General features: G+C 37.5%; 1 protein-coding gene across 1 annotated transcript in view; it reads right to left on the bottom strand.

Moving 5' to 3' along the window:
* The window catches only part of ZNF827 (zinc finger protein 827), an 88117-nt gene extending 80218 nt beyond the window's left edge, over window positions 1-7899 (bottom strand). Inside the window, exon 1 of the mRNA XM_026042600.1 lies at window positions 7884-7899. Coding sequence (XP_025898385.1) covers window positions 7884-7899 — 16 coding nt within the window. The remainder of the gene's footprint in view (window positions 1-7883) is intronic.
* Window positions 7900-11868: the final 3969 nt, after the last annotated feature.

The raw sequence follows: 11868 nt of genomic DNA, 5'->3' as shown, positions 1-11868 counted from the left end.
AGAGACAGAGAGAGAGAGAATATGATTAACTGCTTGCTACAAAGCCAAACACTTTTTCAGGCATTAACTCAACTCTTCTGAACCAGTCTGAAAAACTCCGTATCAGGAACTGCAGGTTTCCCTGGGTCTTTTTAAATCAGTCAAATTAAGACTCTGATGGAGCATTATGAATTTAAGGACAAACTAAATGTGTAGGAGATCAGCTCTATTTGAAATGAAAATCAGTAATAATAATATCAGATGGTTCAAGCAGTCCATTTGCAAGTCAGTACAGAGACTCACTCTGTACCTAGAGCAATAGGACATCATTTACTTCAGCATGCATTTAAAATAGAAGCCCCACTTACATGTTTAACACATTGCAATGATGAGAAATTCTACCTTTTCTTAAAGTTTTAAAAAATCCCAAAATTATTTCCAGTTAGACGAAATTAATTCCACTTATTCATTTTATTTTAGATAGATGTTAATGACAATAGATTGTTGTACTAAGTATCAAACACCTAGGAAGCATGCACCTCCAAACATTTCTGCTATCCTTAGTATATAAAAAAATTCAGAACATAAAGAATCTCATCCCACTTCGGAAAAGAGAAAAAAATATTTTAACAATTCTCAAGATAGGTCTCTATCAGAAATGAACCCTCAAACAATTCTAGAAAAAAGTTTGGAAAAGCTGGCTAAGGCCAAAAGATCTCTAAATGACAGAACTTATTTTTCACTCTAGATCAAATTATTGTAGGGGATAATCAGATAAATGACAAATGGTGAATATAGGAATCTTGGGCATAACAGGTGAGAAAAGAGATTTCATGTCCTTGGCAGCTTTAATGCCTATATTAGGCAAAATTTGGGCAGAAGCATAAAACTGCCCTATCTTAAACACAGCCTACCTGAAAATTAGAGGTTTAGTTACTGGAAAGTCCTTCCACATGGCTATGCTATTAGTTTGACTGTAGGATGCTGTCTTCTATTTGAGGCAGAAGACATTCAGATCAAGATTTTTTTCTGACAATATATGAGGAAATTATCTCTGACTTGCAAAAAGAAAAAGAGAGAGAAAGAAAATGGAAGCTATGGTCAAGCTAAACAATTATTATGAGCTCAACTAGAGAAGTACTCCAACCCTTTAAATCTACCAGCATACTGTTCTGTTTAGATCAGACAAGTTCTAGTTGCTTGGACTGCTGTTTGACAAAACTGAAGGATCACATCACACTAATAAGATAACCAAAAGGAACAATCAAAATAAAAATCTCAGTTCTTTGTTCTTTTCTTCATTCCAAAAGCAACGGAGTTCAAGAAAGGAAGGCGGCATACAAGTATCATCATAGATAAAAACTTATCCTGTAAGGTGGAATGAGAGGCTCACAAATAAAGGTATCTTATACATTTCCAAAGAGGTAAGCCTCCGCCTTGAACGACTTGAGTAAGACCCACAGAATTTTGTTCTGCACACCTTAAAACGATATTCTGGTGCTGTGATGATCAATCTCATGGACTAAGGCTAAGCCTAACACAGTTTAGAGGATTTATCTACTGACTGGATGGCTCAAGGCACCTTGAAGTGATTCTATTCTTCTTGACTGTCAGTGGGACACACAAGACTTCGGCAATCACTAGAAGGACATGTGCAGAAGCACCCAAATAGGTGTTTTTTATGTACTAAGACCTTCACAAGAAAAGAAGGAACCATACCAAATCTGAAGGAGGACTTTGAGCCTGAATAATATGATTTCTCATATGATGTATGATTTAGGTTTCAAAAACGGCAGGAAAGCTTTTCTTTCTAATCTTAATTTATCATGTTAACAGATCAAATTAGTGGTTCAGCCTATTTTGCATGATATCTACATTCCCCATTGTTGAGATACATCTACAAATTGTCTGCTGTTATTCACTCAGAGCCTTCATCAGCCATCAATTCATCTTAATTAAGGCCTGTACCTCACCTGACACTGCCCCTGAACTGGCTGCAGCTATAGGTATCTCTACTCCTTACTGTATCCTCATTGCCTGAAATGTATTGCAGCCTCAGCACAACTGCAATCCCAACAGTAAAGTAGGCACAACCATCCTTAAAGGCATCTAACAATTTATAGCAGCCAAAAATAAAACAATCCATTTAGGCTACATATTATTTTAACACTGACGTACCTTGATATATGCAACTCATGTTAATGCCGCAAGTCATCTGAAACTGCCAAGGTCACCACAGCAACACGATATTAGTCACACTTCCAGTTGGGAAGGAAGTGAACAAGTTACAAGTGCCAATTCAACTGGCAAAAAGAGCTGACTAAAGTATGGAAAGTGTTCAAACACACCACTTTGCTGCATACAAACAATCTGCAATGAAATCACAATTGCAATTTATTATTACAATCTAGGAACGCCACTCTGTTCACAAAATATTTTTAGCATCACCTGAAGCAGGAATTGATCCTCTGTTCGCAAAATATTTTTAGCATCACCTGAAGAAGGAATTGATCTAAAGGCTCCAGGAAAAAGCAGTGAAGCTCCTACACCATCAGCTAAACTGTGCAGTCATTCCAAACTTTCTTGTGGGACTTACCATTGACCAAAAGCCTAATCTAGGCACCAAAACCACACTGGCCGATTACCTACTACTTCACCCATGCATTTCAAGGAGTTGCTCTTATGTATCGTACAGACCATATAGGATCTGTGCCCTTAAGCAATCAAGATTAAATTTACCATAGCTACCACAACACTATTAGAAAAAATTGTCTGCTAAGGTTGATAAATTGGCCAATTATCTGCTTCCTTGACTTTCATTCCTGTGTAAACGTTTTCATCCTTACGCTATGAGTACCAGCACTTATGTGACGATGATCTGTACATTGCCAAAAAAACCTGTTTAAATTAGTAGGAAATCCTTAATTACTGTAAACAAGATTACAACACACTTATAAAAAAAAATCCAAACACCACAGTCATAGCTCCAAAAAAAAGCTCCCTTGCTAACATTACTTGAGGCTGCTTCCTCCACATTCTTTACTCTCACTCAATGTGCCACCCTTCTTCTCAGCACACCTGAATGCCACAGCAAAAGCACCTGCTGTCATCACYATCTCCCTGCACAGCTGAGCGTATGAAAAGGCTGTTAAGTTGCCTGTCTCCTTTCAGCTCCTCATATTAAGTCCAAATTCCCCTCCCTACAAAGTCCCTGACAAAGACACCCACCCTATAAAATGGGAAGGGATCATTAACAGGGGAAGGAAGGTGAACACAAGGAAACGATATAACTGAAGTGCTTTAGTTACCGATTATTTGCCATTATTTACCAAGACAGACATGTTTTAGGGTTCCTTCTGGGACTCCGAAGAACAGTCCAAACTTCAAAGGTGCATTAGACATTGGGAAAAAATACAAAAGGCCGTTATCCTTGCCTTGAAGCAATGAACTGGTTTAGGCTCAAGATGGGACTATAAAATCTATGGCAAGGCAGATGCACRTGACCCCGTAAGAGCAGACTTCTTGAAAAGACTGATAGAAGTTGAAAYCAAAAGAAAAATGAAATAGGTTTCTTCCTGTAGACAGAGAAGTTATTACATCCAAACCACTGTGCAAAAGATCTGGTTTGATCATCTTTTGAAAGGCAAAGTCAAATTTCGGAGCTAAGAAGGGGAGAAATCTCACCAGGGTTTGTATAGGCTGAAGATAGCTTAAAAATTTGAGGAAAGCTCTTTAAAAATGTTAAAAGCAATATAAGAACATATAGCAACATCTAGAAGATATATAGCTATTTCAAGGAATAAGCTAGGGGGAGGAGGGGGAGCGTGGACAGAGTTGGTTGTGGTAGCAGGGTTTTTTTCTGTTTCTCAGAAAACTACTATCCAGATACACAACTTCAACCCCTGTTATCTGGGTTTCTCTGAGAACCTGCTGAGTGCATTGTGTCTGCAGTACATCTAATTAGAATACACGGCTCTTTCTTGGGCTGAACCTATATTTTGTTCTGTTCACACATTCCTACGACAGCAGGCTAGATCCCTGACTTAAGTCCCATGCACTAATCAAACACAATAAAGGAGAAGTTGAAATTCCTGGTGTTTCTCACACAAGAGGTAGTTTTTAAAATCATCTGCAGATGTCCAATTGTCGTCAAAAAAAAAACCCAGAGATCCAATAGACACACAAGTGAAAGAAGCTTCCAAAGTCCTATAGAAGAACACAGTATTTCTGGTCTTCTTTCTCCAGGAACACTGGTTCCAATACTGCAAGCAAGGCCAAAATGCCTGGAATCACACGAAAGGCAACCTTCACTTTTCATCTTGTGTCGAAGAGATTAAAAGCATACTGTGTCTTCTCTTGCGCCAGCTCCACATAAATTCTCATTCTATTAACTTCTGAAACTGCCAGTAGTCTTCAGGCTGTGACACTGATAAAGTAGTGATATTACCAAAATGAAAAATAGGTATTTCTTTACTTCCCTGTCTATAGAAAAAGGCTGACCAATCTTCTCTAGCTGCTCTAGAAAACTTACTGCAAAAACTGACTGGCAAACAGTGGGGGGAAAAAAAAGAAAAGAAATAAAGAAGAATAGTGATAAAACCAGCGATTTTATCACAAGTGGTTCTTGTTCTGGAGAAGGGAAAGAAGGAGAAAACTGAATCTTGTAAATGCAATAGCATCACAGAAGGATTAAAGCTGAAGAAAAACTGTCTATGAAACTTTCTTTCAATCGTCATGGAGAAGATTTGACAAGAACTTCCTGTTGAAGCAAAGGGGAAAAAAAGAAAAAAACAAGAATTCCAAAAAGCTGGCGACCTTCTGAGCCTCCAAATACCCCCTCAAACATCAATATAATCAAGAAAGCTCTGTCATTGGAGACTAGCATTTGTTTAGACACCAAGGGTTTAGAATTTCTAATTGCAAAAATCATCCTAAACATCAAGGTTATAGTTTACTGCACTAGAAAAATAGCAAGAGAAAAATTCTTACTTGCTAAAACCAGGTTTTTGTATCCTACGCACAAAGTTAGCTCAGCCACTTTCTAAGGGCTAGTTCTAGGTGAGGGAAGAAGAGCAGAGTGTCTCTCTCATCACAAACATCTCTGTTGCTCAAGAACAATGGCTGGCTGCTCTTCATATAAACCCAGACTAAGGAACATACTGGAGTTTGTCAAAAGTTTTTGCATTTGCCTGTCTCACGAATACGACGTACTGTTGTGCGTTCTGACTTGTGCTTACTTTGCCTTAGTCGGCTCAGTACTTCCTTTTTTCCTCTCTGAGCACAAAAAATCTTAAATTCCTAACAGTCCCAGTGGCATTCTGGCCAAAGCAATATCCTCCACACAACCATGAAGAATCATTACCCCTATATATTCAATAATCCAGATGCTCCTATTTAGTTTATGCATGGGACCAGATTCTCTCCTCTGCGATATTTGAGTATTTTACAAAGGAGAAAGGCATGAGCCTTTATGGCCCTTCAATTCTCYCCTGTGCCTTCTATTCTTGTCTCGGTCTAGGTCAGAGCAGCCTGGGGAAGGTTCATCTACTGCAGCTGGAAATGGCTGCTAACTAGGAATAAGCAGATTCAAGTACGTTCCATTTCCAACTCTCTGATTGATAGTCTAGTCCAGATTGCAGTGAAATGGAAATCACTGATCACAATATAAGAAATATTATTTCCCTCTCTAGGAACCGCTCTGTGCGATGAGAGTCCCCATGCAGGCGTTACACACATCTGCATCATCTGAATAGCACAGGTGGGAATCGGAAGAAGGCTGTAAAGCTAGTCTATTGCTGATAATGGATACCAAATAGTAACTTTAAAATAAAAGTAAATGAAACTCCTTCGAGTCATCTTAAACTATTCTAAATATTGAAGCTGTGAAAGTAGTAGCAGAAAATACTGTGAACTTTTCCTGTTATTAAAATATACAAAAATGTCACACTAATTACTTAGAACATTGATTCTTAGAAAGGTACCATTAAATATTGGGAATTAATGTTCCAGAATGCCTTTATGAAGGTTAAGTGATTAGTAAAATTAAAAAAAAAAACAATTCTGTGTTACCATAGTAGGTAGACAGCAATAATGAAAACAAGGGAAGCCTCAGATAAAGTTGCTACAACATCTTTAATTATCTCCGTTGTGTTTACAAGCTCTATCGATAAAGGGGTCAAAAAAATTAAAGGGGAAATTCACAAACGATATGTATGGCAATACTCAAGCATAGCAGGTGACATCAGGCCAGCGTATCAGCTCTTACAAAGATCTCCTTTGTTTTTAACTAGTTTCTGTTTATTTTTGCTATATGCAGCTCCTCCTGCTCAATTTTTAGTAAATAACATGCCCCTGATTAGCCATTTTACTCTGCCCCTTTACTCAGTAGAGGTACATTATGCACACTACCCTTCTGATCTGTTCAGAAACAAAAAGTTTACGTTTTAGATACTGAAATTATCGCTTCTTACAAATTCCACAGAAATCTAGTTCCCTATAATTTATTTTTTCCTCTCTCTTCAAGTCAGATTAAAACAATGCAAATTATATTCTTTGTGTTTCTAATTCCTCCCACAAAGATGATGTTCTGGTAATGTATCTAAGGGAAGCCTCAAGAAGTGTTTGTTTTGCCGTGCTGTGTTTGCTACCAAAGACAGCTGCTTTCTGTGTCCCTGAGAGGATTGSTTGAGGTTAACAAGCAAAGCCAAATACGAGAGGATTAGGAAGCTGCTCATAGTCATAGTCTAATACACCAAAACAGTCCTTTCCAGGTGGAATAGACACTCCTCCCTCCTGCACATATTTAGACACTGCTACAACTTTCAACCTAGGAAAAGTCAAAGGTCACACAACTAATGTGAAAACACTGAATAATAAGTATTCATTCTTCAAACTTTGCTTTATTTTGAAGATATTAAGGTTTCTGTACCAAGATGATGGTACAAAAAACTAGTGCTATGGCTACTTAGCACGTCCAGAGCATAAATAGCAGCAGTGTGTTTCTACACTCTGCCTAATGATCCACTTAAAATCCTGATGCAGAGGAAAAGCTAGAAGTGGAGGGGAAGTTTCATGTCCACATCCATGTCCATTTTATCACTGTCTTTTCTGCTGAACGAACACACAAGTGTGCCAATGGCAAGGGGATGTGGTTTTATATTCTTAAAGTACATTTCTCGGCTGAAAACTCTGTAGGCTTTACCAACACATTTTATGCAGGTTAGTAAATGCCTTCAAAGACAACAACTCTGATTCTCCTGAGACAATGTCTACACTAAATAACGCAGTGTTGTGTAACACTATCTGAGCTAGCTTCACTATACCCAGAAGTATTATAGCCGAATTAACCTGGGTAGACTGCTGTGATAACTGCTTCCCATACACAAGGTACTTTATTTAGAGCTTGCTTTGTTATCTCGGTGTGGCATAGTTCTGTGCGTGAAGACTTGTAAACAATTATGTTGAAGTCTACTTAGACCTTATGGGCAATGTAAAAGTACCTCAAAGTGAGCAGAAGAGCCCCCTTCAGAGTTATTCACTGTGCAAAGAACTCCCTTTGGCAGCACTGCATCGACGAAAGGATTATGTCAACCCTTTCTTTCCAAAACTGAGCAGGATGAGAGCCTGTGGGCGGCAGAAATTAGAGCAGCTCTAGGTCGTTACGCTTCCACTGATGACTGAAAAGGGCTTTTCATGGCCTCAGAATACTAGAAATACAAAGGCAGATAGGGGAAAAATCTATTCCAGGCACAGATAAAGGAATGGATCCTCAGACACTAGAAGCCAGGTCTAGATTTGACTGAATGGTCTGTAAGGGCAGAGATGCTGTCTGTGTTTCAGCAATGCCATGAACAGCTGCCAACACGTGCTGCTACCTAAGTGCACTTGTCCTCTTTGTTTCTTACCTACTTCTTCCTGCATGACCATATAGCTGCGGGAGATCTGTTTCCATTTTACTTCACCTCAGATAAACCACTTATCTTCTCAATAGTATCATTGGTCAGTAGTACTACTGCATGAGTCAAACACTGCTTGCAAAGCATTCCTGTCCATTAATGAAGTTAACATATAGTGATCACTCATTAAGCTAAGTCCTCACCTCTTAAAGTCATTGATTTTTCAAATACATTTTTCTAAGACTACTTAGCCATTTATTTTAAGGAATCCACCAGAACCATCATTTTTGCCTTGACAGAGCTCAAGCCTTATTAACTCTAACAGGGTACTCAGTTCTGGGACATATCTAAACTTTTATTTAAAATAAGAAGCCATAATTTTAAAGTAAGCCTAAGCCCAATCTTCTCTCTTACAGAAACTTGAAGGTGGAGGTTTTACCTTGGTAGTTAAAACACACACACACACATACACACAGCGAAAACATTCAAGTGGCAAATATCAGATACAGGTAAAATTTGGACCCTCTCAAGGATTTTGTAAAGACAGTAAAACTGTGGAGGACAGACTTGGCAAAATTTAATGAGATTATAACATTAGATTGCTTCGAATTGTTTCAATTTTTTGTATTTCTGCTCTGTAAAGAGACAGTCTCAAATAAAAGAAAAGTAGCGTAACTGCTTGAAACACGGTTTCACTTTCTGAAACTGTCAATTAAATAGCACATCACCAAGGATGTGCTATTGCTTGGAGGTCCTCCAAGGTGAGGACCTTCTCACTCGGTACCTTTTTATTCATAGTGCAACTTATTCTAAATAGTAAGTCATCAGCCTTGCACAAAAACCTTTGTTCTCTTGGTCTGCCTGTACTAGTCACACTTTTGCTCCCCTCTCTGGAAGCAAACTCTGGAAGAGCTTAACTAAGCTGTAGCAGTAAAAGGGATCCTGGAACAAGCCAAATGAGCTCTCCACAGCCATTTGAACTAACGTCTACAAATCCTCTGAAATGTGAAAAACAGAGTTCTCTATGGTTCTTCATGACAAATCACATGCCTTCTGAAGCTTCATGTTAGAAACCCTTTTAACTTCCAAAAAGTCCTCTTTTGTAGGTCATGCTCTCATTATCTTGCTCTGGGATCTGGTCTGATTAAATTATAGGAAATTACTAATATTTCACTTTGAACAGCCAGCTCCTCCTGGCTGTTGTTCTTCTCTCTTAAACTTAATTCCTCCTACTCCTGTCTTCTTACATATGAAAAAGACAACAATCACACTGTTACAAAGATTAAGTTGTATTCTTTCTTCATCTATTTAAAAATGTAAAAATAAAATTGCTTTCTGTCTGCACATTCTTACATTTCCTATTCCAAAGTTTTACTTTTCCAGAGCAGGTTTTCTTGATTGTGCAATTAAAAAGTTTGTGCTTTACAACCTTTTACATCCTCACCCTCTCCAAAATCTAATTCAAAAAAACTTAAACCAAAACAGCTCAGTGCGCACCACTGGCTCTTTGGAAGTTCAATTTATACTCCAACAGTGTGATTTATTAATGCTTTGTACCATCAGACAATACTAAGTCATACTCTACCATAATCTGTTCTTAAGCAAAAGAGGACTTTATAGCATGCAAAGACTAGTGAGATTTTAGTGAGACCAAGACTTCAAGAAAAAAAAAAAAAAAAACACAAAAAAAATCAGTAAAGGGAAAAGTTATTTCCAAAAATTCTGTAACCTCCGTAATGAAAGAGACGAAGTATGATTGGTGTTTTCAGACAGAGGAATATGGATGCTACTCCATCCACCAGAAGGCCGCTGTTCATTTGAAAGGTGCATTACAGTACCATCAGGACAACCATGAGATAGCAATGAAATTATTAACCTAATAACACTAAGATTAATAATTTTCCCTGCATGGATCCTCTTGTCAACAATGAGCCCTATCATGATCCCTGCAGTGATGAGCGGTTAAAAATAGTAAACAGAAAGTGCTAAAAGCTTCCCCCTTGTACAAGTAATGTCTGCTAGTGAGGTGAAAAACACTATTAAAAGACTCCTGTTGCTGGTAAAAGCCTTTTCATTTAGGGACAACTTTTGAATGCAGAGTGATGGAAAATAATTTCCGGTCATTGGAGCATCTTTTGAAAAACTTGTTCAAAACATCATCCATTGCTATCAGAAAGTCTCACATGAAGCTGCAGAAACAATGAGAAAAAAAAAAGGCTTTAAATAATTCCTAATTTACTTCTCTATCTGTATTTCCTTTACATTCCAATGATACAATCCAGTAATAAAAATCCACATAATAAAAAGCTTCGCAGAGTTTGATTTTTTTTACTCTATAGAAATAGTGGAAAACTGTAACAGGGTCAGAAATATCTAATGCTATCTAATACTATCTAATAATATCTAATACACCTGATCATGAAGGCAAGAAGACTTATGCTCCCTCACTTTTGATATTGAAACTAGTATCATCATTGCTTGATCTTCTTTAACAAAAGAAATCCAACAGAAAACACGGTTATAGTTTGTCCTAAAATAAATGCTTTCTTCCAGCATAAGTATTGTTCGAACTTCTGAATGCAGCATCCCATTTGGCCTGATACTCGGTAGCAAATGCAAGCTATGGATAAAGGATATCATAACATTCATTCACAAAGTGCACTGCTGTTAAGCCTTTGAGACAGAATCAAACCCCACACAGTATTGATTGCTACACATAAGCTATGTCACAGTTTACATACTGAACACCTGAGACCTTCAAAACTTTCCAAAACTTTGATTTTTCAGGCTGATCACTTCCGATTCATACTTGTGCAGTTCAGAGAAAATATTCTTTCACAAACTCGCAGAGAAGAAAATTACAGTGTGAGATGGGTTGAGAAGTAAAGCAGTAGGGAAAAAGGCAACAAATGGTATTTATATATATATTTGAAGGTACTGATGCTAATTCAGCTGCTTCAGTACTTAGATGTTTTCTCAGTTATTCAAAGTACTTAAGTAACTCAGAGCACAAAACCAACACACATTACAGAAAGAGCAAAATGCCTTTTAAGCATTTTAGTGAAAATGGACCGTTTTGACTGATCTGAATTAGGTGCATCCAAATATAAACCTAAGATACGTGTACACTGCACAAATTTTAACTTACAAATCTAACACTATCATGGAAAAGGGAGGTTATGCTGCCCTAGTATTTATGCAAGATATGAATTAGCCATTGCCTACCAAGGAATTCCCAAACCTCTTTCCTCGCTCACTCGTACCTAAAAGCAAAAAGTTCTTTGACTTTCTCTTGTATTGCACAGTGTCTCAGTGAAGATACTCACCTAAGCTGCCAAAAACTTAACTTCTTTACATGTAGAAATTCCACTTACATATCTGTTAGTTCAACAACATATAACCCTCCCCCCCCGCCCAAATATAACAGTGACACGCTCTTCAACAAAATGCTATATATGACAAAACCAACTACTCAGTTAGCTACACTGGACAGAATTCATGAACTTGCAACCTGTAACATATTTAAGATTGAATCACAGTGTAAACTCTGCAGTGGGGCAGAGTTGAGTACAGTAAAAGCCATCTTCTTTCTAAACATGCATTGTGGACTTTATATTTTTCTGCTATTGTTACTACTTTAAAATTAAAAACATACATGTTGTGTACATACTAAAGAACTGTACTTCTAGAAGACAGCACGAATTGTAGAATAAAAGCTCATTTAACATAGAATATGCATTAAAACAACTTATTAGCCCCCCCCAAAAAAACTATAATATTTTCACACAGACTGAAATGAATTTATTGTCCTTTTCTGAATCTGCAAGATGTAGCTGAATTTCTACAACTCTTCCTGAATTATCAAATATATTAGTATTATTGCCAAAAATTCTCTCTAAATGTAAATTAATTAAAAGCCACTTTAAAAAGTAGCGTTACTGTGGGACAGGCACTGCAGTTTCACACATTAGTAAAAAATAATTTAAAAAACAAT

Source organism: Nothoprocta perdicaria, unplaced genomic scaffold, assembly GCF_003342845.1.
Source record: "Nothoprocta perdicaria isolate Ctin4 unplaced genomic scaffold, notPer1 scaffold_31, whole genome shotgun sequence".
Lineage (NCBI taxonomy): Eukaryota > Metazoa > Chordata > Aves > Tinamiformes > Tinamidae > Nothoprocta > Nothoprocta perdicaria.
The sequence above is the reverse complement of the archived record's forward strand: the minus strand, read 5'-3'. Positions and strand labels throughout refer to the sequence as shown.